This window comes from Ambystoma mexicanum, chromosome 6p (genome assembly GCF_040938575.1).
Source record: "Ambystoma mexicanum isolate Mex_15411 chromosome 6p, UKY_AmexF1_1, whole genome shotgun sequence".
NCBI lineage: Eukaryota > Metazoa > Chordata > Amphibia > Caudata > Ambystomatidae > Ambystoma > Ambystoma mexicanum.
In genome coordinates, this window is record NC_090935.1 from 1530468761 (window position 1) to 1530496195 (window position 27435).

The 27435-nt window shown below is 44.5% G+C and overlaps 1 protein-coding gene across 1 annotated transcript in view; it reads right to left on the reverse strand.

Moving 5' to 3' along the window:
* The window catches only part of LOC138510613 (coiled-coil domain-containing protein 17-like), a 377034-nt gene that overhangs the window by 30453 nt on the left and 319146 nt on the right, over positions 1-27435 (reverse strand). The window contains exon 11 of the mRNA XM_069626398.1: positions 17691-17913. Coding sequence (XP_069482499.1) covers positions 17691-17913 — 223 coding nt within the window. The remainder of the gene's footprint in view (positions 1-17690; positions 17914-27435) is intronic.

Consider the following 27435-nt stretch of genomic DNA (forward strand, 5'->3'; position numbering starts at 1 on the left):
TTGAGCAACGGGTTCATCAGGCCGTCCAGGTCCCCTGCAGCCTCTCCACTCTTCTTCGTTCCTAAGAAGGAGGGTGATCTTCGCCCTTGCATTGACTATAGGGCCTTAAATTCGGTCACAGTAAAAAACCAGTACCCTCTTCCGTTAATCTCTGTTCTTCTGGATCAATTAGGTACTTCTGTTATATTTACCAAACTGGATCTGAGGGGAGCGTACAATCTTGTACGTATACGCAAGGGGGACGAATGGAAGACGGCGTTCAAAACCCGGTACGGATTATTTGAGTATCTTGTCATGCCCTTTGGGCTATGCAATGCTCCGGCCACGTTTCAGGCCTTTATGAACGATATCTTCCGTGACTGTTTGGACCAGTTCGTAGTAGTCTACCTGGATGATATCCTTATATACTCTTCATCTAGGCAGGCACATAAGGAACATGTGCTTTTTGTTCTGCAGAGACTGCGAGAGAACCATCTACTCATTAAAGCCGAGAAATGTGTCTTAAATACCACTGAGGTCGAATTCCTTGGTTATGATCTCACTAATCAGGGTATCAGAATGAGCCGTTCGAAAGTTAAGGCAGTCTTAGAATGGCCTATTCCCACCTCAGTCAAAACACTTCAGTCGTTCTTGGGCTTCTCAAATTTCTATAGACGTTTCATACACTCCTTCTCCTCCATCTCAGCTCCTTTGACAGCATTAACTAGTTCCAAGCAACCCTTCCGTTGGACTCCTGAGGCACAAGAGGCCTTTGATGCTCTAAAAGAGGCCTTCTCCTCTGCCCCAGTACTACAGCACCCTAATCCACTGTTACCATACTTGGTGGAAGCGGATGCTTCGGGATCCGCTGTTGGGGCCGTCTTATCTCAGCGTTGTCCAGATTCTGGTGAAATACACCCTATAGATTATTTCTCTAGGAAACTCACTCCCTATGAGAAGAATTACCCCATTACGGAAAGGGAATTGCTGGCCATCAAGGAGGCTTTTTCAGAATGGAGACATCATTTGCTGGGTGCACAGCATCCTGTTACGGTTTTCTCAGATCATCGCAGTCTGTTGGCTTTCAAATCTATGAAATGTCTCACTGCTCGTCAGGCCCGCTGGCACCTCTTCTTTTCACAGTTCAACTTCACTATCACCTATCGTCCGGCACGTCTCAATACATGTGCTGACGCCTTGTCTCGCCTGCCTCAAGATCCTCAGAGTACCATTCTTGACCGACCTTTGGTTTTACCCTGCAGGGTGGTCTGCGGATGCACCCCACATTCGTCTTTGCGTTCCATAGTTACGGAATGGGTTGCCACTCATGCAAAGGAATGCCTCGACCTCAATCTTGACATTGTTCAGGGGTTGCCTTATATCCAGGGTCGGCTATACTTACCTCCCGGAGAAGCACGTCTTCGTGCTTTTACCTGGTCACACGACTCGATTTCGGCAGCTCATCCCGGTCAACAGAAGACTTTGGAGGCTATTCGCCGTTGGGCTTGGTGGCCCTCGATGTCTAAAGATGTCATTGACTACCTTGCCTCCTGTTCAGTCTGCTCCCAATGCAAAACTACTCGGTCCAAGCCCATGGGCCTCCTACAACCGCTCCCGGTGCCACATAAGCCGTGATATATGGTATCCATGGACTTTGTAGTGGACTTACCTCCTGTGAACGGCTTTAACACCATATGGGTTGTGGTCGATTATTTCACGAAACTGGCCTTATTTGTTCCCTGTATCGGTCTCCCGTCTTCCCCAGCATTGGCGTCCCTCTTTCTTAAGAACGTTTTTAGGTTCTTTGGCCTTCCCTCTATCATCGTTTCAGACCGTGGGTCCCAATTTACGTCACCCTTCTGGAGAGCCTTAACGGCGTCGCTTCAGATCGAGGACCGTTTCTGTTCGGCCTTTCATCCACAAACGGATGGCCAGACAGAGAGGGTTAACGCCACCATGGAACAGTATCTCAGGTGTCTCTGTCTTCAGTTCCAGTCGGATTGGTTGGTGATGCTCCCACCGGCTGAATTTGCATACAACAATTCCTTACACTCCTCTTCTGGTGTTTCTCCCTTCTTTGCTTTATACGGGCAACACCCTCGTTCCTTGCCTCAGGATCCGGCTCTTCCAATTGATAACCCGGCAGCTCTGGATTGCGTCCGGAACATGCAGACGGTGCATGACTCAGTTCTTGGACACCTATTGAAGGCTCAGAGATGGGCCAAATTTTATGCCGATAAGCATCGGATCCCTGCACCCGATTATACAGTAGGCATGAAGGTATGGCTCTCCACGCGCAATCTGAACATACCTGGCAAACGTGCGCTCCTTCCGAAATTTGTGGGTCCCTATTCGGTGACGGCCGTGATCAACCCGGCAGTGGTGCGTCTTTCTTTGCCTTCTTCGTGGAAAGTGCATCCCGTGTTTCATGCGAGTCTGCTGAAACCATGTATTGCCTCCACCAGGCTGCCGGCTCGTCCTTCTCCAGTGCACGTGGATGGTGACCTGGAATATGAAGTGGCTGGCATACTGGATTATCGTCTGCGCAGGGGTCGTCCCTTCTACCTGGTTGATTGGAAGGGCTATGGTCCCAAGACCGGTCTTGGGAGCCTTTGTGCAATATACACGCGCCTGCCCTTTTGCGCCGTTTCCATGCCCGTAGGGGGTTGGCGCTGTTTTTGGGTGTGGATACTGTTACACCCCGCCGTGCACATCACTCCAGAAGACGGGCTTGTTCTTTAAAAGGCACGCACAAACATGTTTTCCTTCCTTATGGTATGCGGCGCTTCATTCCCTCATTCCTTTCACAATGGAGATTGCGGCAGGGATTGAACAAACTACGAGTACCATGATGCTCCACTGCACTATCATGTGCCCTGCGCCTCCAATCACCATGCTCTGACGTTTTGCTTTCTCTTTCGGATAAATGCAGTCTTTTCATTCAGCCCGCTGCGTCTGATTGAAGTTGCTGACGCCTTTGAAGTTTCGTCTTCGTCCTTTCTTGAAAATCTGGAATTCTTGACCTTTGCCTGCCTAACGGACCGTCTTGTCTGCTGCTTTGTACTTTACTGCCAGGTTAGTGTACCAGGACCTATTTCTTGTTTTCACAGACTGCCTTGCCAAATCGATTTTGTACTTCTGCTGCCCGCACGTTAACAGGACCCTTTCAAGTCTTGCTCCTAGCCCCGAACAACACATCTAACAGGATTACTGTCTGGGATTCATTGACATTTCTATCAAGTCTGATATTGGACATTGGGAATTGTGTTTACCTTTCTTCAACAAGTGCACAGGGGGACGCTGCACAGAGTGTGCAACAACCCGGAACTAGTGCGATCCTCGTACCGTTCAGGTTAGAACCCTCACTAACATTCCCATTTATTATTTTATACTGCCGTTTGTTTCACCTTGGATTGATCCCAACACTACTAGTGGTAAGGAGTGTTTCTTTCCTATTCCAACCTATTGTCATAGTTCCTTGATTAGTCTTGACAGGGATATTGTCTTGAGGTAGAAATAATCCATCCCCGGTCTGCAATTATAGAACTCATCTCTTCTTCTTTATTTTTACAGCTGGTAAACCGTGGCGGTGTGTTCTCCCCGCTCTTTTGGGTGATCGGGCTCTTGTACTGTTTTAATCAGTAGGGGGTCATATCATTTTAAAGATCTATTCCCTCACAGAGAGGAGGCTCGGTTGGAGGCCCCATCCGAGCTCTTCAATCAAACCCTGCGAATACCGGTCCTGGTCACCTCCTTATCCTCATCCTGGTTGGTGAGTAACAGGTTCAGGCAAACCCTGACTCAAGGTTTCTAAGTAAAAGAATATATTTATTCAACAGTTCTATAACATTTCACTATTATAAGCAAAGTAAGAAATCACAATCATAAATACACCACACCACTTCCCTTAAATTCCAGACAAGTTAGGCTCACAAAATGAAGTGGGGACAAAATGGCACTCCAACAATTTAAAAGGGAGGGAAAGACAAAGCTATTAGAAATTAGGCAAAATCAACAGGTAAGCAATCAGGGCAACTGAACAAGAGAGACTACAAGGTTAAAATCAGATAGAAAAGGCTTAGGGCCAAAGTCAATGATTCAAAGGTATTTTGCGCAAGATAATACAGTTCAGTGTAGTTCGCAGGAAACGTTCATGGCACAGATTCCGGACGAGGTTGGTTGGTAGAAAAGTTAGCTCAAAGAGAAGAGAAGGACAAGCCCTCGGGTAGGAGAAAGATTTCAAACACTTTCACCGCGGTTGAACGAAACGGACAACCGTATTTGCACAGTACCTTAAAACTGAGAGGGAGCTGTAGCTGAGGTGGATGTTCCTGGTGGTTCCTGCAGGCTCACGGTTCCTGAAACGACTGTCGGACTGACACGAAGTAGGAAGACTGGAGGGTCCTGCTCCACACCCAGGGAAGAAACCAGCAGCAGAGCAAAACAACGAATAAAAGGTGCGCGCCTTAAAACCGAAGCAGGGTCCGACCTTCCTGGCTATCCGGCCCACTGTAGCTCTGTACAGTGAATTCGACCAGAGGAGGGGCCTGGCTTGCAGTTTGGGAGCACTGGTTGGTCCCACCAGCTCAAGGGAAGAAGTTTTCTGGAGGATCTTCTCTGTCGTCGGATTTGGAGCTTCGGACCTGCAGCAGGGCTTCACCGGGTGGTTCAGTTATTGTAGGGGTCCTTTTCTTCCAGTTCCTCGTTGGTTCTTTCATTCCAGTGGTGACTCTGAGACCTGCTTTTTATGCAGTTTTCCCCTATTCATACAGCCTGGCTGTCAATCACACAGCAGGGTGGCTGGCCTGGCAAGGCCAGTCCCCTTAGCCAATCAGACAAGAGTGCAACTTGGGTTTCCAAGGGAACCCATGGCAGGGGTCCGAAGATCCCTCCCTCACATCCTGCCTACCTAGACTATCAGGCGCCTTAAGGAGGGCTTCTGTGCAGAAGGCCGCAAAAAGACAGCGAACAAAGGAATCATCCCCAGTTTGGCGCACAGAGAAAAACACGAGAAAGACTTTAACAAAAAAAAATGGTGAATAAACCCAGCCGGAGCCAAAATAAAAATGTATTTGGTCAAGCGGGTTTATGTTCGAGGCTAATATAATATCCTAAAACAATACCACGTTTATATAATATAATCGCGGTACAAAAGTTGGGATAGATACCACTGCCACCAGCCAAGTCTTAAAGTTAATGGAGTGAAACAAGGCTCCAAGAGGCACAGACAAAAAGGGATAAGAATCAATCTTTTCCAGTACTCCGTGTAAGATGAGGTGTAGTAGATCTGCAGTTTTAAAGTCACTATATAAAGTTAATGGCAACTTTACCTGTTTCTGGCGGACAGTAGTCAGCCCCAGAGTCAGTGGGAAGTATCAAAGACAAACCTGTGTCACCGAACTGAAGGTGCTGTGTAACACACACAAAAAGTGGTGCTCTGGAGTAGGTGAGGCTCCAGTGCCCAAGATCATACGAAAAGTGAAAGCACACACAGCAAAACACATAAGAGTGGGGAAAAGGCTCACACTCTTACCAGGTTAAAAAAATAAACCCTCGAAATCCAGCAAAGCTGCAGAGGGACTCATTAGGTAAGGGAAATTAGCCATTTATGAGAATTCTCCCTAACACATGAACACCATTTTTGCCAATTGAATGCCCGTCAAAATTCTAAAGTGCCATTAAAGTGTTGCATGTAGCTCTGTGTACTGGTTTGCAGCACATAGAGGTGGCTAAAATGAGAGTACTACTATTAATTGTATATAGTGCTTCTCTTCGAAGGACGTTGTGACCTAAGACAAATAAGAACAAGCATTGGCAATGCCAACAGTTTGGGTTTTTGTGTAGGCATGGGAATGGCACTTGATAGGCACTGCCCAAGTGGTATTAGCTGTCCATTGATGGTAGCAGGTGCAGAAAGGTGCGAGTAGTGCAGAATGGTGCGAGTACCTGGGCATCTAATACCAATGCCTGGCAAATGCCTGATACTTAAACACAAACCAACTCTGTTGCCAATGCTTGTTTTTAACAGGACTTCAGTGAAGGACACACATAGTGTTTATAAATCGAGTGGCTGAAGGCAGACCTGGTTAAGACATAGTTATCAGCATGGTCATGGGCAGTCAATGGGTGGGCAAATAAGCAAATAACATCTACACGTTTGTCTGCCTCCTGTATACCTTTTCTACCTTTTCTACTCTAATGGAATTGGCTTATAGGTGGTGGTGAAGCGCCACCTAGAAGCCCAAACTTAATATAAATACAAGTTAGATGAGTGCTGCCTAGTCTTGCAGCCATTGCAGTTAGCTACTTCAATGCTAAGTCAAGTGCTCTGCTGTGGCCTGGGGCAGTAACCAGTCTCTGCAGACAGCAACAAATCTGCTCCTCGCTAGTGACTCATGTGGGGTTTGGCAGAGAGCTTTCCTGGCCACATATGGTGGTTCGTAGGCTCTTTCTACCTGTAGACACACAGTGATGCTTCACAAGTTGTCGCATAGGAGGCATTGAAGTCACTGCTGTTTGAAATACTGTGTATGCACATTACCCCAATGTCCATCTTCCTCGTCACAGTACTTACTTATTGAAGGTGATCAGCCTTCCGACAAAACTCTTTCACAATAATAAATTTGTTATAGCCCCACCGCCTCATAACCCTGGGTATAAAGCACCTGGCATGTCTCATAATCCGTAATTGCTTTCTGTCCTTCTGAACATTTGTAATTGTTTATTGAGACGCCACCCTCAACAAGGGGAGTTCCTTCCATCCCCACACAAGTGGTTATGCAACAAACTGTTTAACAGATCATTTTTTAGCCCTATCCGAGACACATATCATGCCCCTTGGATCTCTCTCCCCTGAACTAACAATGAGCCAAGAACCAGGCCAGTGTATGGGAAATATATTGATATTTATTTAAAGTAAAAGTAATAGAAATTACCACAAAAATGTCAAACACCACTTTATCCATGGCAAACCACAATCAACTTCTCTCAGCATAAATAAATCACAAAAGTGAAATTAAAAAGAACACAATCACAAGTTTTCACTTTCTGCAAATTTAAATTCACAAAATAATTGCACTGATCAATCACAAAGGCAATTATCATGTACTGTTGTCCGATTTTGCTTTTCCTGCAGGCCTTTTGGCTAGCAGTAGGATTTCAAGATTGATAATTATGATTTCGCCCACACCTTTGGTTTAAATAAAACACAGGGTGATTTACTGGTTTGGTTTTCAGACCCCCTCTTGCATTGGTCTATGTTGGGAAGTTAGACAGACAAATTGGAATGATTTGGGGAATTTTGGATTTCAGACCCCCCTTACTGAAGGCCTGTATTGCGGAAGTTTTATAAAAAGGTTGGACTGATTTAAGAACAAAGACACCCTTCTTTCTTAAACAAGTCAGGGGTCAGCAGGACAACAAGGATTACCCAATAGGATATCGTTTTCAGCACACAATGGGAAGTGAGCTTTGTTAATTTTGAATTTTAACACAATTCACAATGTAGTGTTCAGCAAATGGGGAATTCATTAAATTAACTTTTTGGTTAACTAGGCTAAGGATCAACACAGGTCCACCCCCTGCCCCCCTGCCCACCCACTATAATGGGAAAGGATTTAAGGCAAGCAGACTCCCCCATCTTTTGGTTTCCCAGGGCTCAGTTCTACTTACATAGCAAGCCTCTGTTTAAGGTTCAGAAAAGCCAGCTGCATCTCAGGACACTCTAGAAAGATAGGGCAGGGTCTGGTCACTCGACTCTCAAAGATGGCCTCCCGCACTCCACCATAGGACCCAGTGAGCTGTGAGGCCTTCAAAGAGATAGACAGCTCCATCCAGAGGCACTCTCAGTTATCTCCTCTGGTGTCTCCTTACAGCAACCTTCCTGATGGTCTGTCTCTTGTCTGTCTGTTCCTCCACCTTTGTTCTAGTAAATTCCCTCTAATATAGCAGCAATGACACCACCAATTTAACATCATGGGGAAGTACCCTGCAATAATTCCTGCCACTAGGATTGAACAGGTGTCAAGACCTGGTGATCCCTCCTGTGCTTACTCCTCACCTGGGTCCTCAAGGGAGCTGTCTTGGGCTTTGGAATATATCTTCTTACGAGTCTTCTGAGGCTCTTTAACTTTCTTCTCTTTCTTCTCCTTCTTTTGATGCAAATACGGGTGAGCTCCCTCAGAATCCACCTTGGCCTGAAATGTTATCCAAGCCCAGAGGGACCCCAAGGAGCAAGCCCCTTTGTGATGCAGGGAGAAAGCCTCTGGCACAAAAACCCTGCCAATCATCCACTGATAAGTTGACAAGTTGATTGCTTAATGCATGGGAGTGTAAAGATAGCAAATGCACGGGAATTGGATGAAGGACGGTTTCTTCAATAGTAGATCCACAATAGAAAAATGAAACTGGGCAGTCACAGGGAGCAACAAGGATAGCTGAAAAATAGCCTTAATGAAATTCTAGCAGCATGTAGACTAATAGAACAAGAAAAAGAAAGCCGCGCAGTCACAGCGATATAATATGCGGCAGGCTCTGCAAAAAGAAAAGCCACTCGAAACACAGAGAGATGAAGACCGGCAACCGCAAAATCCGCGTAACGAAAAGAGTGAAAGCCTAGAGATCGGCGAAACTGTGAAAAGAAGAGTGACAGAAAAGGAAAGCCAAGGTAGTCAGGAAAGTCAGAATCCGTTCAGAACTCAAAACAGAAGAAATGGAAACAGATAGACAGACGAGCGAGGAGACAGAAAGCAAAAGAGCATGTAAGTGCTAGGTAAACTAGAACAAGTGAAAGAGAGAAAAGTAACATGCGAGACAGGCGTGCAGAAATATAAGAAAACTGGGCAGCTGGTCAAAAGAGGGCTAGGTAAACAAAGACAAGAGTACTGAAACTCCACGAGAAAAGGCAAAGCTCCGGTAGCATTTCTCCTGAGATAATCGATACAACGCAAGGAGCCCATCGCCCAACATTCATTATTTACTTTACCCCATCCCCCACATAAATATTCTGAGAAATGGGTTTAAAAAAAAAAATAAAGTCGGCATTTTGGGCCGGCGGAGCAAACCCGGCATAGTAATTGTATGATTCCCTCGAATAGAAATGAATGTGAACATATGACAACGTTACAACATTGGAAATGTCCTGGCAGGAGAGTACCCCAGGCTCCTTTTTGTTTACGAGTCAGGAGACTCACCCCTGAACTGTGTTGAATACAAACAAGGAAAGAAAGCAAGTCTTGTGAAGGATTGAAAAGACCAAACAGGCAAGGATCAACTGCTTGTTCTCGTCTTCTTTTGGTTGTGAACTTGGAGAGAGAGAAACCCGTTCTACTAAGAGAGGAGGGTAATCTCTCCACAAGGCAAACCATGTCCAATGATTTAAACATAGCTGAAAGACCAAGAGGACAGAAATACTTGGTGTTTTTGGGTTAAACCTGTAAACCACTGTGTGAAAGCAAGCAAGAAGAGAAAGTAAAGACATCTTGTAAATGTGTGATGCCCCGGGGAAGAGAAACAAGCCCCTTAGAAGGAAGAGATTGTAAGGAGAAGAAAGGACAATCTCTCAATATGAAGTCCTTACCATATATTTGAAAGAGGTGGGAATGCTGAGAGGAGGTGAACACCCTCTTGGCACTTATGAGACTGTGAACTCTGAAAGAACTAAGAAATGTATGGGAAGGGAACCCCCTTCCAATGATGCTCGAACCTTTGGTTGTTTATTTCTTTGACACCCTTTTGGAACTTTGAGTTCAATTGTGAACTACAGCTGCAAGTGGCAGCTAAAGAATATGAAGTACTTTTGCACTTTATGATAGGTTTAGCATGTGAGGGTCAGCGTAGGGCTTTGGACATAGGACAGAAGACTTTGACTTTGGACATCTTGACAGAGACTGTAGTTAGTTTTGTTGAGGCAGGGAAACCCCTCCTAGAGTTAGGGAAAGATAGGCTTTCCTCCACTCCCTCTCCATCCCTTTGGGTTCCCCTCATGAATGCTGTACTCTCTCCTTTTTTTTCCTCTCCCATTAATGGTGGTACACGTTGCGAGGTACTGTTGGCATCCTTCTTTTCCTCCAGGGTCCTCATTAATGTCTATCTGAATGGCACTGTCATGGCACAGGGCTCTCGGCCCAACCTCCTCCTTCTAGATAGGTGTCTCCCATCTCTCACCTACTTCCTCCTCCCCTCTCCCTTGGATACTTTAATATTCACCTCGACTCCTATGATGCAGCCTCTGGGTCTTTCTGCAACTTCTGTGACTCTCTTTTCCCACCCTATTCTCCCCTCTAGTTTGATGCACTCTGCCGGACACACCTTGGATGCTTTCATCTCCTCAGACCTTCCCATCTCCAACCTTCTTGTTACTCCTCTCTCCTAGTCTGATCATGCCCTCCTTTCCTCTCACCTGGATCTCCTTGGCCATCCAGCTAAGCCTTCACCCGCACTGCCAGCCTCCTTCTCCTTCATTCGATCAATGAAGGAAGTGTTAGCTGCAGCTGTTGCTGCCTCCTTCACTCCCCTTCCTACTCCCTCCACTGACTCTCACTCTGACACAGCCCTCTCTAACCTTCAACTCTCCATATCCAACACTCTGGATATCCTCGCCTGTGACATGAGGATCCACCTGAAGCCTGCCTCCAAGTCCAACTCCTGGTATGACTCTGATCTGGCCGCTCTGAAACGCATGTGGAGAGTCTCTGAGTGGAAGGGGCAGGTTTTGAGCACATCCTCTGACAAACTGGCTTGCTGCCTACTCCAAAGGCTTTACAAACTTGCCATCTGCTCAAGGAAGAGGGCCTATATCCAAGCCTGCATCTCTGCAGCCTCCAACAACACAGCTGAGCTTTTCAACATCTGTAATGAACTCGCCAACCTTACTGCAGTCTCCACTTCTCCTCTGCCCTCCCTTGCACTCTGCACTTCTATGGCCTCTCACTTCATCTCCAAAACACAGGACATCTTCTCCTCACAAACCTCTAGTCAACATCCTTCTCCCTCCCCTTCTTCTAGGCCTCCCTTGGCCCCCCTCTTAGCTCCCCTTCTATTCCCCTCTTTTTCTCCCATAACACCTACTGAGGTTTCTAGACAGGTCCGCTCCTTGAAAGTCTCTTCCAAACAGGTGTTCCCCTGCTCCCCCAGAACTATCAAGTACAACATTGTCTCCTTTGCTCTAGCCTTGACAGATTTCTGCAATCACTCCTTTTCCACTGGATCCTTCCCCTCGCTCCTCAAGCGCTCCCTTGTGCACACTCTACTCAAAAAACCCTCCACTGATCCTTCCTTCCCTATCTCGCCTACCCCCTTCTTGGGCAAACTCTTGGAGGAGCTGGCCATCTCCCAGCTTGGCCACCACACACAATCTGTTGGTTGCCTCCACGACCACCAGTCTTGCTTTAGAGCTGCTCTCCTGAACAGCCATGAAGACTTGCTCTCTAATCTTGGTTGCAGCACTCCCTCTGTTCTCATCCTTCTTGACCTCTACACTGCCTTTGATACAGTCAATCATGCCACCCTGATAAAGTGGCTCTGTCACACCCTTGGCATCACAGGCCTGGCTCTGGACTGCTTGACCACCTTCCTCTCTGACTGACCCTCCCAGGTTCAATGGGGCCCTTTCCTCTACACCATCGCACTTTCCACTTGTGGTGTCCCTCAGAGCTCTATCATCTCATCCTGGCTCTTCAATATCTACCTGTCCACCCTAGCCCATCTGATCTCCACTTTCTCTCCGAATTTTCAGTGTTATGCTGATGACATGCAGCTTTCTTTCAAGCTACGCTTCTCTACCTCCTCCACTTCCTGTCTTAATGATATGATATGATATGATATGGTATTTGTAACGCGCCTATACACAAGTGTTTCAAGGCGCGACGAGGCAGGGAGGGAGGGAAACAAGGGGAAGACAGACAAACGATCCTACTAGGCCAGGTGTCATTCAGATCGCGCAAGTGCAGAGGTAAGGGGAAAAGGAGAAAGTGCAGGGGGAGGAGGTGGGGGGGAAGTGCAGTACAAGGTAAGTAGCGTAATAAAATAATAAATAATAAATAAAAGGGCCAGCTGGTGGCAAGTGCGAGGTAAGTGCAGAGCAAGTGCTGGGAAGGGGGCTGTAGGGATACAGTGACAGTCCCACAGTGCAGGGGGAGCCAGGGAGGCAGTGCAAGTGGAGAGTGGCTGGGCCCTGGACCGAGGTCACTGAGAGTGGCCCAGATGCAGGTTTAGTGCAGAATTCAGTGGGGAGTTAAGCAGGTTTAGCAGGGGAGAGGGAGAGAGAAGGCAGAAGCGAAGAGGAAGGTTTTGAGGTGCTTCCGGAACCGGAGATGGTTCTCCTCGAGTTTCAGGGAGGCAGGAAGGCTGTTCCAGAGGGAGGACCCTGCTGCGGAGAGAGATCTACCCCCAGCTTGTTGCTTAGAGAAGCGGCTGACCATGAGGGAGTTGGAGACGGATGAGCGAAGGGCTCGTGAAGGAAGATATTTAGGAAGAGAGAGTTGAAGGTATTTAGGCCCCAAGCCCCAGAAGGCCTTGTGGACAATGCAGAGGGTTTTGAACTTAATCCTCGCAGCCACTGGGAGCCAGTGAAGAGATTTCAGTCCTGGAGAGATACGGTCCCTGGGCTTGAGGCCAAGGACAAGTCTCGCAGTTCTGTTCTGGATAAGTTGCAGAGGGCGGAGAGTGGAGGCAGGCAGATTAAGATAGAGGCTGTTACAGTAGTCCAGCCTTGAGAGAACCAGGGCTCGGGAGACAGTGAGCTTCTGGGGGAAGGAGAGGAAGGGAAGAATACCTCTGAGGAGGTGCAACTGGTAGTGTGACTTCTTAGAGACGTCAGATATATGAGGAGAGAAGGAGAGTGTGGAGTCGAAGATGACCCCGAGGTTTTTAGCCTTGCAGGTAGGGGCAGGAAGGGGGCCAAGGGAGGCCGGCCAGAGAGCTGCAGGGAAGGAGGGAGTGGGTGTGCCGATGAGTAGAATCTCAGTCTTACTGGCGTTAAGGCAGAGGTCATTGGCGGCACACCATTCCTGGATAGCAGACAGACAGTCGGAGATGAGGGAAGGAGAGGAGGAGGCCGAGGGTAGCCTGAAAATGAGCTGGGTATCGTCCGCATAGCACTGGAAGTGGGGGCAGAGAGCGGCGATGCGGTGGGCAAGGAGTGCCAGATACTGGTTGAAAAGCCAGGGAGAGAGGTTGGATCCCTGGGGGACACCACAGGTGGAGAAAAAGATGTCAGAGAGGAAGGAGCCCATTTGGACCTGGGAGGGTCGACCGGAAAGGAAAGAGGTCAGCCATGCCAGAGCCTGACCAGTGATACCCAGGTTATCACGGAGACGGTTGAGCAGGATGGCATGGTTGACAGTGTCAAAGGCAGAGGAGAGATCGAGCAGAATGAGAACACATGGAATGTTGGAATCGAGGTTCAGGAGCAGGTCCTCACGGATGTTCAGGAGAGCAGTTTCCGTGCTTCTGGCCGCTCTGAAGCCGGATTGATGGTCATGAAGATTACCAACATATTCAGCATGGAGGTTAAGCTGGGAGATGGCCAGTTTCTCCAGGAGCTTGCCCAGGAAGGGAGTAATGGAGATTGGGCGATAGTTGGCCGGGCAGGAGGGGTCGGAAGAGGGTTTCTTGAGGAGGGGGTGCACAAGGGAGTGCTTGAGGGGGGATGGGAAGACTCCAGAGGCGAATGAGTGGTTGCAAAAGTCAGCCAGGGCAGGAGCCAGGGAGTCGATGTGGTCCTTGATGGTTTTGGAGGAACAGGGGTGAACCTGTTTAGACGAGGCTTTCATGGATCGGACTTGTCTGGAAACCTCATCAGCAGAAAAAGGTGGAAAAGCAGAGAAGGAGGGCGGAGGGGCGGCTGCAAGAGAGCAAGAGGAAGAGCCGGGAAGAGAGGGAGGGAGGAGAGAGGAGGAGAGCGAGGACAGGATGTCCTGAGTTTTTGAGATGAAGTGCGAGGCCAGTGCAGTGCAGAGGGCCTGGGAGGGGACAGGAGAGGTAGAGACTGCAGCAGGGTTGGCCAGCTCCTTGCAGATTTTAAAGAGTTCGGCCGAGTTGTTAGATGCCTCAGAGATGCGGGCTTGGATAAGTGCTCTCTTCTTGGTGAGAACGGAGAGCCGGTATTGCCTTTGGAGCAGGCGGCAGGCCAGTTTGTCAGAGGATGAACATGAAGCACGCCATTTCCTCTCTGCCACCCTTAATGCCAATAAGGCAGAGATCCTTCTTATTTGGACTCCTGCTCCCAATGAGAATCCCTGCTCCCTCTTTCCCTTCCACTCTGAGGCCACAGATTCTTCAATCTGCCTATCTCTTCCCTTCGCCCCTTCAACTAATCCAGAATAGAACTGCAAGACTTATTCTTGGATTCAAGTCCAGGGACCACATCTCCTTACAACCCTTAAATCTCTCCACTGGCTCCAGGTTGCTGTGTGGATCAAATTCAAGACCCTCTGCATCATCCACAAGGCTTTCTGGGCCTGGGACCATGCTATATCTAACTCCCTCTCCCTAAATACCTCCACACTAGAACCCTTTGTTTGTCTAGCTCTAACTCTCTGCAAATCAGACGTTTTTCCAAGCAGATAGTGGGGTGTAGATTTCTCTCTTCTGCAGGTATATCCCTCTGGAATGGCCTCCCTGCCCTCTCAGACTTGAGCTGGACCTCCTTAAGTTCCGGAAGCTCCTCAAGACCATCCTTTTCCCTTCTTCCTTCCCCTCTTTTCCTGCTAAGTTCGCCTCTGCCTAAGACTGGTGGCCTGGTTCCTTCAGAGTCTTACAGGGCACCAGGCCCTCCCATGCCAAGTCTACCTCTGCACTTATTCTCCTGTCCCAACCCTCCAAACCCTCATCCTGCACTTGCCCTCATGGGCCCCCTGCCTACACTTAACTGGTTGGCTTGCACCCCTTCCATGCCCTTTACTTGCACTTAGTTGTAGACCTCCTTTCATTCAATTATTCCCCCTGGCCTTGGCAACCTGGCCTCTGGCACTCTCCTTCCCATGGGCCCTTACACCCAGTTCCTGCACTTCCCCACCTCTCTTCCCCATGCACTTCTCGCTACCGCACTTGCACGATTTGAATATCGCAACGCCTATTAGGATTGCTACTTTCCTCCTTCCTGTTCCCCCCTCCTGCCTTGCTGTGCCTTGAAACACTTGTGTATAGACACATGACAAATGAAAATAAATAAATAAACTAATTTCTTTTACTAAAAGTTTATAGAACTCAACAGTTGCCTCTATGTCCCAGTCTTGCTCACAATACCTCACACTTCACAGAGAAACAGGCTCTGCCTCAGGAGGGGTCTGGGTGAGAGCTGCTGCTTAAAAGAAAGCTCTGCAAACACAAGGGGGCTATAACACCAGGGTAATATGGATTTATAATATACGAGTGGCCATGATCTATTTGCTTTTATAGAATGGAAGACATTGCTAATAAGATGGTGCAACCAAGATTAAGTCTCATTATAGAGGTTTTATTTTATTGACCCACGTAGGATGAATGCCCTATTTCATATGTGATTTGAAAAATTCTGAAAATGTATGATTTGAAGAATAACAGATACTCTAGATTTTGGATCCACACCAGGTGAATGAGAATTGATTGGTCATGACAGTAAATAATACTGTGCCATTATGTGTTGGGGAAAGGACTTTTTTTATTTTTTTAACTAAAGATGTTGTATCTCTTGTTACTTTTTATTATATTCTATTGAAAAGCATAAAGATTGGCGGACACCGCGAAATTGAAGTTTGAGCTCCTGAGGAAGGGACACTGGTCCCGAAATGCATTGAGTATATTTTTTTTTTATTTTTTTTATTTTGTATTCATTTGTTGATGAAGTTGTATATATGGTTATGTAAATTTAGCATTAAATTGTTAATACGAATTCTTTCTCTCTCTCTATATATAAATATATAAAATCATGTGCAAATGAATATTTCCTAGAAGGAATCTGCAATTGAGAAAATTTGATTGTTATACGTTACAATTAGGTGTGCAGGGGACACGAGTGCTCCACAGTTTGTGGACACGGGTTCCTAATAATATTGGCTGAGTCTCATTGATGTAGGGCAGACAGAAGATGTGGAGGTTTAGGTAGCCGAGGAGAAGAGTTGTCCCAAGGAGAGGGGTTCCACCATCTTGGAATGTCCTAGGCCACCCATTTTTCCTGGGACCCCCATCAAACTTCCTGCAGACAAAGCGCCCTAGGACTGACATCTCCAGGCAAAGACTATTGTCACAGCAGCTAGGATTGGAGCCATAGATGAGGCTTGAAATGGACCATTCCACTGTGGCAAAATTACAATATAAGGTGGTGAGAACCCCCTTAATTGAATCACCTTTGGACTCAAGAAAAGGAAGGATTTCACTGGAACATTATTGGGACACAGTCTGCCGAAAGTCCTCAGCCACTGAGGTGAAAATAAAGCTTTTCTAGGAAGAATAAAGACATTCTCTTGCCCACGTCAGGGGACTATTTGCAGTGAATTATTGCATGTAAACCCTGCATGCTGCTAGAACTTTACAACTCGCACCCTGCTTGATGCAGTGGCAACCCTACAAGTGTCCCTGCCAACCTTCATGCATGAGTAGGGAGGAAGACAAACTCACCTCTCTTCAGAAACCCAGAAAAAGGGTCTCACTACACTACATGGATGACACTAAAGTATTTCATTGTGGCTCTGCACCCTGCCCTTGTTCTATGGGCTGTAGTGATAATTATGACCCCACGCCATAGCTTTTTAAAAGACATAGGGCCTCATTCCGAGTACGGCGCTAACCAATGGCGCTATTAACGCCTTGGTTGACGCCGTACCCGGAACGGCAGCGCCTTGGTGGATGGCGGAATCACCGCCCCATTCCAAGGTTGGCGGGGCGGTAATTCCCCATTCACCAAGGCTCTTCCCCATTCCCAAATGAGCCCCCATAGGGCTCAATGGGAATGGGGAAGATGCAAATAACGGTGACCGTTCATTACGGTCACCGTTATTGGCTTGGAGGCCCCTTTGCGCCCTCGACTTTAACACCTGCTCAAAGCAGGCGTTAAGGGCGAGGGCGCAGAGGGAACTCGGAGTATGGCGGTAAGGGATTACCGCCACCGGTCTCGTTACCGGTGGCCGCTATCCCTTACCGCCATACTCGGAATGAGGCCCATATACTTAAACATTTCTGCAAAGACAATTTACTGCATACCTCTGTCTTCATACCCGGAGTGCCCCTTTCTTCAAAAAGTCTGCATCTTCTTTGAATTCCTTTACCAGAGTGTTTTTTTTAGTGATTTTAAAAGTGTGTTTATATTTTTAGTTTAAAGATTCCTATTTTATTATTAGGACCATGATTTGACATTCTTTTTATTTTGGTACCATTGTGGTTGTGGATGCTTTCTTGCTTTCTCACACACACCTGACGAGTATAGCCTAACAGGCGGAGAGAGAGAGAGAAAGAGTGAGTGAGTGAGTGAGTGAGTGAGTGAGGGAAAGAGGGGGAAAGGGAGTGCTGGATCAGCATACGATATGTCAGGTACAGCTGGTTACACTTTTCTTTTTCTTTGTAATCTATTAATTGGACAATGTAATGCTCAGTAGTAATTGAATATATTGGGTGCAGTGAAAAATAAACATGAGTTTAAATTTAGAAACTTGTGGTCAAAACATGTTCAAGTAAACATTAGCTTTATGGTACAATTACTGCATCTTCCTGGAACTTAAATGGAAGACTTGCTGTACCTGAGGCACCCCATTCATTTCGCCTGTAGTCAAGGATGCTTTTACAGGAAGGACACGAACTGGAACTCTCCACTGTCCACTGATGACACGATTCTGATAGTCAAAAATATCTATTTTTACCCAACCCCTAGCAACAAGGCGGTTGACTTCTTGGCCATATTGATCATATCCTCCTGAAGCCTGTAGTTCGATGACCAGTGATATCGTTGGTGAAGGGCGTACTCTGTAGGAGAAAATCAAAACAGAGTTAGTGATGAACAACCCAAACAAATACACAAGGTTGTTTAATTGGGCCGCAACGTTTGTATCATTAGAAACACATGCTGTTGTAGTCTAGGATTACCAAAGACCATGGGTCTACAGAAAAGAACGCATAGACTAAGTTCTCAAAGAATCCTAAACGTACACAAGTACACCATATTGCCATACAATGGATCAAAATCTAGGTCATTTTAACCTAATGGACAAGTTGAATACATTGTTAAGTGGTGATCGTTCAAAATTGAACATTATAAAAAGGTTTCCTTATGATTGCATGCGTCTAGATTCTGCGTCCATCTACCAATTCTTATATTTATGCTCTCAGATTATTCTAGCAATGTGTTTAAATTAGTTGCATATTGTTTTGGCACACTGTTGAACATTTTCACTGTTTTTTTCACCAGTTAACATGTTTACAAGAAATCTGAAAAAATAAATGCTACCAAGACTTACTAGCATAGAGTAAATAGCCATCCACATTAGGCCCTGTATTTACACTTTGACCTTTAGTGGTTATGAGTGAAAAGAACTGAAAGGGACTGTATTCTGGACGTCCCAGCAATAAGAAAAGAGAGAATGGTTCAACTTCAATATACAATGATGGCTGACATCTCTGCTGAGAATGTGAACATGTGATACTAGTTTGCAATGATTCGAATGGTGGTACAAAATGTCCAAAACTGTATTTGTTAGGACTATGGCTAAGTAATGCTTCACATGTGGCACTCATTCCATTTTATTTAAACAAAGAGACTACTTATGTGCTCTGATTTACATTGGTAGTCTTTATTTTGCTTTTTGAATTAGCAAAACTAATAGAGAGGATATTGTTTTGCATGGAACTGAATTCACTGGTTTCTTTAAGAAGAGTAACAGTACAATTACTTTAAATCTGCCCAGTACATCTATTCAAGTATTAACATGGGAATAAATGCCATGTCAGTTAATAACTGTATTTCGAGAGAGTGTGTCTCTTCTTTAGGAAAAATCAAACGCCAATATTTCCATCGGTGTGTGAGTACAAAATGATAAAATACCTAGAAGTTTTTCCATTTATGTACCTCAAGCTGGATATGTTAGTAAGATCTGCGCCTCTCTGACCTTCTACCCTCAGCAAGCAATAGACATCTCTAAACCACAGCACACAGCGTAGAGGAACAGTAGTTGGGGAGTTCTTTATCTGCCTCTCCATCACCATCCACATCCATTGGGGAGCCTGAGAATAATGATGATGATGAGGAGGAAGATTAAGGTGGCCCACCCAAGTACAGGCCACAACATGATTTTGGAAACCAGGGATACCAAGGAGGACAAGGAGGTAGAGAATGCCATAGTTACAGAAACAGAAGGGAAAGTCAAAGCTGCTAGTTCACCTTTTCATAGGGTCTCACAAACACAGCATGGCAGATTAACACTACATACCTTCAGAATAGGGCAGCCCTCACCCTCCATCACCTCCAGGTGAGTGTGGCAAGACATTTAGTCCCACATAGAAACTCCGAAATGTGTTATTTCTTGAAACTGGACATTGAAAGACAGCGTCCTGCCACCCTCACTTAGTAAAAGAAGTTGTGTATCGTGAATAGGATGGGATCAAGATGAGTACCTCATCCATGTGTTGCCAAGTGATGAGTAAATATGCATCGCTCTGGGAAGACTCTATAATACCTCGACTGAATCCCTCAGACCAGGAGCCACTCACCAATACTGCCTCCAGCACATACTGTAATCAAAGAAAATGTTGCTGCTTTGTGAGTGACTGCAGTAGTTACTGACTGTAATAGAATGAGATGCCATTAGCATTTGTGCAGCTACTGTTTTTGAGTCATGTTCCTGCCATTTTACAACCACAACCTTAACTAGAGCTGCACACAAGATAATTGTTTGGGTACTGAAGTCACTGATGCATGAGAACCAGGCACCATTCCACAAACATATTATCCAGTCCACAAGCTTGTGTATAAGAAAATGGATGCCTTCATTATAATTGAACACCTAAGAAAAGAGCATACCAAGACAGTACATAAACTATGAGATGCTATTGCAAACCCATGTTGGGGATGGTTCACTGATGTAACAATGTATGTAGTATTTCTAATCTTATCTTTGCTATCTCTGTTTGTACAACTTATTTTGATAATTGTTATTTATATAACCTCATGGCTGTGAAGTAGGAAAATAGCTTGAAACATCTAATATGAGACATGAAACCACGAATATATGCGCCAAATTCATATTCTGTGCATTAATGTTTGTATTTTTCCTTCATTTCTCCTCCTCATTTAATTCCACTTTTCTTGCCTCTCTTCAGTTCAGTTATTCATACAATTATTTGGGATTTATGTTTTTGATTTGGATAAAAGTGCTTGGACACTCTTATTTGATTAGATGCATGAATGAGTGTGAAGAAATATTAGCAGTTCATATGGAGTCAAAAAAAAGGGGAAATATGAGCATGGGATGTCAGATGCATTCCTATATAGCTGAATGAATGTGAGATGGTTTCATCAATAACTCCAATGCAAAAAGAAAGGTAGAGGTATGTTGGAATAAAAGAATGACCCTTTTAAACGAAGTAAGAAATCTACAAGCATGCAGCACTTTCCAACACATGATAAAAATAAAACCAGTTTGTATTCAAACTACAATAAGGGACATGTACAAACCAGATCATACAAATATAATAATAGTTAATATACAGTGTACAACGTACAATAATCTGTGAACGAAACTGGTGAGGAATTGAACTGACAAAAGACAGCTGCTGTCTAAGCTGGAAAGAGTGCTGCATTCTTTGGCTCTTTTAAACATCAAAATGGATCGAGTATTCAGGGGCCTTGCTGCACCGACGACAAGGGTGTTGCACAAACAGACATGAAAGAGCCACCTTTACATCCTAAAATGGGTTGAGGAAGAAGTGGAAATCGGTCGCTCAGTACTGCAGAACTAAAGATACTTTGTGGAATGTTTCCCCATACAAAGCGGTATAGCTATACCTCACAGACACACTACTGTCTATAAAAGTGGAAGCAAGATCATTTTCGAGATAACTACCATCTCCTGCAATGGGGATTAGTCCTCTGTGATTGATGACATGATACCTGTGATTGAAGGGTCTGTGAATAAAACAGCCACTTGGAATGCTGAACCGGTGGGAGTAGGTGATAAGGGACCCGGCTTTTAATAACAGAGTGAATATTATCCTTCACCATATGATACATAACCATGCACATGAATGGGATAAACCTAGAAGACCTTTATGGCAGGCCTCTAACCATAAGACGTTTACCGTACCAGCCCAAATAGTAACCGCAGAATAATGTGTTGCTCTGCCATAGCACTAATGACCAACAGCCGAAGTCATTGGATGTAATAGTAGGAGATTTCATTCATTTTTGTGCTACTACATGTTCTTTATTTGAGTAACATTCCTATTTTACAACCACACTAATGCAGGGATAGATGCCTCCCAACAGGACACACAGTAGATTTTCAGATTCTCACTAGTGCTGCAAACATGGCGATTGTTTGGCTACTCTAGAACTAAAGCACAAATGGTTTTTAGGTGGAGTGTCTTCCAGCCTTGTTATCAGTGATATATTCTAAGGAACCTTTATCTAATACTATGTTACATTGAATTTTAAATGCAATAATATGCTGTAGAGCAGTATCATGTTCTATTGAGTAACCTGCATTCTTGTATAATACAAAAACTATAACCATATGAACTTTGTTTCAGAAAATAAACCATTAGACCATCAATGCCATAATGCAAAGATATAATAAGAGCTTGAATGTTATTCATTGGAAACCTCCCTTCCAAGCATTTTGTAACAGTATAGTAAACATGCGATATGATATGCAAACATTTCACGTCAGAGTAATGTGGTAAATTAAATTGATTCTTTAGTTACTACATTTTTTAACTCTGCAGGCAATGGTGAAACTTGTCAAATATTGGTGAAATTAATTTTCCCAACACAATAGGCTGTGAAAAAAGCTTGAACAAAGTAACTTGCACAATATTTGGGGACTATCCCTGAGAGTCGTATGGCAGTCAATCCACTATATCTGCCCTATTCCTATCCTCATGCCTGGTCATCTACATGCCATCCAAACTATTGTGATTTGGCATGCGCCTCTCCACAGCATCCTCTGCTGCCATGCATTTCAGATTCCCTGATTGATGGCTATCTGGCAATACCTGCAGCACAACAACACTTACGGCCTGATTTACAACCATGTTTTAACATGGGAAATGCCTATTGAAAACATTTTTGTAAATCAGGCCCTTAGTGCCAATACTGTTTGTGCCAATTTTAATTACGAACTGCGTTCTTAGCAGAATACCTAGTGCAAGTAATTCTGAGCTTTAAGGAACTCGTCTGCTTTCTCCAAATTTAACTTTAAAACAATGTTTGCACGCTAATTTGAAAACACTCGTATTTACTCTGCTGGCATGAAGTGCATCATAAAGACATACAGCCTGATTTAAACACATGTTTTCAATGGGACTTTTCCATGTTAAAACATGTTTGTAAATCAGGTCCATAATCTAGAGAAAACATTTCCCACCCACACCTAGAGATATATGGTTTTCATATGAGCCTGTAATTCATAAAATATGAACAGAAAGAATTACATGTGCACACTGTAGCAGGCCTGTCATGGAAACCTACCAATTTTACGCCTACAAGTTCACGTGTAATCAAAAGTATAGCTTTATTCACTAGACACTTAGGGATTATGGCTTAAGAATTGTCCTGTGGGTTCAAAATCCAAATAATGTAGGTATTAGTAGAACACCAATGAATACTCCTCACATGCTTGTAAATGTAAACATTAACAGGCTGAATCATGGAATTATTTGTGTGAAAAACGCAGATTTGCGCTCATTTATGCCCGAAAATCCCTGTTTGCAGTATGGGGATTTTCGGGCAGAAAGGCGCGCAAATCTGTGTTTTTCTGGTAAATAATTCCATGAATCAGGCTATTAATTTAAAAAAATGCAACTCAGTTATTCAATATTTCTGATTCTATATTGATCATAATTAAATTCGTTGTCATATCCATTAATGAATGAAAAAGCCGGCTTCTCCAGGCAGGTGAGAAGAACAAATATCTGTCCTAAGGAAATCAAATGTATTTAGTCGGGGTAGAACAATACTGAGATGTATTACGCAAATGGTTACAAATCACAAAAATGTGACTGACCTAGCGCAACTCTTAAAAAAGGAACATAGGTATTCCAAAGAAATTGCTAAATTCAAGAAGAAATGTGAAGGTTCGCCTATGTATTGCATTTTAGAAGAAATGTGAAGGTTAGGCTAAGCATTGCATTTGGAAGAAACGTGAAGGTTAGCCTATGTATCGCACTTAGAAGAAATGTGATGGTTAGCCCATGTATTGCATTTATAAGAAATGTGAATGTTAGCCTATGTATATCACTTAGAAGAGATGTGAAGGTTAGCCTATGTTTTGCACTTAGAAGTAATGTGAAGGTTAGACTATGTATTGCACTTAGATGAATTGTGAAGGTTAGCCTATGTATTGCATTTTCGAAGTAATGTGAAGGTTAGGATTTTTATTGCATTTAGAAGAAATGTGAAGGTTAGCCTATGTATTGCACTTAGAAGAAATGTGCATGTTAGCCCATGCATTGCAATTAGAAGAAATGTGAAGGTTAGCCTATGTTTTGCACTTAGAAGTAATGTGAAGTTTAGCCCATGCATTGCAATTAGAAGAAATGTGAAGGTTAGACTATGTTTTGCACTTAGAAGTAATGTGAAGTTTAGCCTATGTATTGAGCTTAGATGAATTGTGAACATTAGCCTATGTATTGCATTTAGAAGTAATGTGAAGGCTAGCCCTCGTGTCGCACATGATAGATTTAGGAGAATAGCAAATACACTGCACTTAGATGAAAATATGAAGATAGTCAATGTATTGCACTTAGAGGTTATTGAGGGAAGCCTATGTGTTGCACTAGAAGAATGGTGAAGACCAGCCCATGCGTCGCACACAATAGATTTATAAGGATAGAATATACATTGAACTTAGATGAAATATGAACACTACCAATGTTTTTCACTCAGAAGATTTTTGAGGGTAGCCAATGTGTAGCATTTAGAAGAGCTGTGAAATTAGCATGTGCATTGCACCTAAGAGAACTTGCAAGAAAAGCCAAGGCATTGCAATTAGAACTGTGAAGATTAGTCAATGTATTGCACTTAGAAGACTCATGACGGTTAGCCTAGATATAATATCTCAGAAGTATTTGGACGGTAACCAAGGTATCGCACTTTAGAAACCTTGAGAGTAGCCAATGTACTAACCACCCCTGCTCCTGATCTTCTCCCACATACCTACGGGCCAGCAAAATTACACACAAAATGCACAAAATACACATCCAACATAACAAACATTTGCATACAGCAAACAATCCCTGACACAGGGCCTCGCCCCTCTAGATGCAAGCCAGTGCACACAATCAAAACTCAGAAAACTGACTCACACAGGATGCCAGTACTCCTGGTTCCTCAAACATCAACAGAAGAGAACAACTTCTATCCTATTCGTCTTCCCTCACTAACCCACCCTGCTCTCTTTCGTGCCAATGTTAACGGTGTGTGGTATAGGACAACATAACATAACATAACATAACATAACAGCATATCTCTGCCACCAGAATCACATGCAAATGGCTATCCATTCAACAAATAAAAATCGATCTAAAAATTCTCTGCCTCACTTGGGGTGGGGCCATCAACCACCCAGCCCCACCTTACCTCACTAACAAATTTACTATGAAGCCCTCCATCAGAACTACCAGATCATCCAATACTTTATGTCTCACGATGCCCAGATTCACCTCCAAAAGAGCCGGGGGCTCGAGCTTCACTGTCCTCGCCTCCCAACTTTGGAACTCCTTGCCATTGAACATTAAGTCGGCCAAATCCTGCCAGTCTTTCAGGAAACTTGCCATTGGTTGGCTATTGACCAAAAGTCTACCTCTAAGCCAGACCTTGTTATATTCTGCATATTTTGTACTTGCACTTATGTCACTTCTGGATGTTCTGTACCGTCATTGCCTGTACCTGCTGTATATAACCCATGTTATTCTGCTAACTTTCATGTACTGTGCCTTGTAACTTGTACTAGCGCCCTTTTACTCCCGGGTCCGGAGCGCTATATAAATAAATAAACAAACAAACATAACATGACATGATTAAATATAAAATGATTGAGGCAAGTGATATGCATGTATTAGCATTCACCTAACAATGAAATGTGTAAAATGTCCTAATTGCAACAATCTGATGAAAGGTGGTCAAGGTAAACACCCACACATAAGGAAAGGTTATAAATATAGATATAGCACCACATCAGATTCAAAACATTTATTATAAAGGACTGTATGTGCTTGTAGGTTATTGTTTACGAGAGAAACATGAACCAAGCCAAACATAAAAAGATGAAATGAGCACAACTAAGTTATATAGGTGGTGAATTTTAAATCACAGTGATTTCAAATGAGATGATGAGGGTAAAGGTCATTACACTATCAATATCGAACAAGGGGGCACCTTAAGTCTTGGCCCCTCTGTTTGAATGCTCTTAAAACAGAGGGGGGCAACTCAACACACGCTTAAGTAGAGGGTGTGCAAATTGTCACATAAATGTGGTGAAATAGAGTAGCAAAAGTTTCAAACACATTCTTGTTTGAAAATAAAGTACTGTGAAGAACCAGGAATGAGACGTGAATACAGAGGACTCATGATGATTGCTATAAACTTTTATTTAAATATTAAATGGTTTGGAAAATGCCTCACCATCCCTAACCTAAGAGTTATTTCCCTACCTCTAACAAAAACTAAGGGCCTGTCCTGTGTCAAGATGTCCAAAGCAAAAATATCCTGTGTCCGAAATCCTATACTAGCCCTCTCATTCTTAAAGTAACTCTAATGTGTTAAGGGTATTGTCTTTGGCTTGAAAAGGGCACAAATGTTCAAGTTCAACAAAAAAAAGGTATACATCCCCAAAAAGTTCCAAATGTATAATGTTCACAGTTCCAGGGAATGGCTCCTTTCCCCAGGTTTCTCTCCAGCAAAACAAAAGTTCAAAAAGATAACCAAGTTCTTTGTAGCCCAAGAGGATAGCCTCCTCCTCTTGGTGTTGCAACTCACCCAAGGGGAAATGATTCCCTTCCCCAGGTCTTTTCCACACTCAGTGCAGTTCAAAATCCTAAGGTTATGACTCTTCCTTGGGATTCTTTTTTTTAATACCACAAATGCAATTCAAAATCCCAGGGCAGGACCCTTCCTTTGGATTCTCTGACTCACAAAACACCTTGTATACTCTCCTGCCAGGTTTCTCTCGTCTTGCAAAATGCCTGAAATACTCTCCTGTCTGGCCTTAATTATACTGTTCACTCTCACTGCTGTCCTGGTGTACTCTCCTGCCAGGATGACCTCGCAAAGTGTATGAGTCTTCCTTGAGAATTATTTTCACCATATGTGATTATGGGTGCGGGTCCTGGACTCGCACATCACTTGCTTTTCCCAAATTCACTTGTGTCCACTTGGTTTTCACAATGTCCCAGCTCCCTTGTTCACTGTCTTGGAACTGAACCCTCCCATAAGGGTTTCTCTGCGGTCCACTCCTTGAAACACCTCTGTATCCCTGTTTGCTTTCTCTGGCTCACCAGTATTATTAGGCAGCTTCAGCATCCTCTGCGTGTGCCAGTCTCACCATCGGTAGTGCATGGTAAGCGTATGCATCTCCAACACTTGCCGGTCCTCTCCCCGCTCTGGCGTGCGCATCAGAACTTCCCCTGCTCCATGTCTCGCATCACTGGTCTGTTCAGTCTCACATTCCTTCTTTGCTTGCATGTCCAGCTAACAGCCAGGGTCCCCCAGCAATCACTAGCCGGTCGGGTCTCTCTTCAGTCCTACACGGCTTCATCTTTGAACTCCTGTGGAAGGTAAGGTAGCTGCCTGGAGCCTATCGGACTCCTCCACCAGCTATACCATTCACTTCGGTCTAGCTGAGTCATCTTCATTCTGGTTGCTCTCCTCCTCGTGTCAGTCTTTGATACTGATAACACTGTAGGGTGCTTAAGAGTTCTATGACTAAGTGTTGAGGAATATTGAGGCTTACTGCCACAATATGCAATGAGGGTCTGATGCATTAAAGGGGTGTCCCTAAAAGGGAATGGGGTATACCATGTCTCACTCAATTATGTCGCTTCACCTCCCTGAGGGTCGCATTCCCGCATGTGGTATCCCTCAAATAGCTGGCTCCAGGGACAGGATTAGGTAGTTGCTGCTGTCCTCTTGCCACATGAGGAGAGGCTACCGTGGGGAAAGGAGTGATGACACCACCAGGTTCATAACAGTACCCAGGACAAATAAACCTAATAAAGCTCAAGTATGCGCCTGACACCAGGGTATGGTGGAGCTCCTATGCCATGCACGAAAGATTT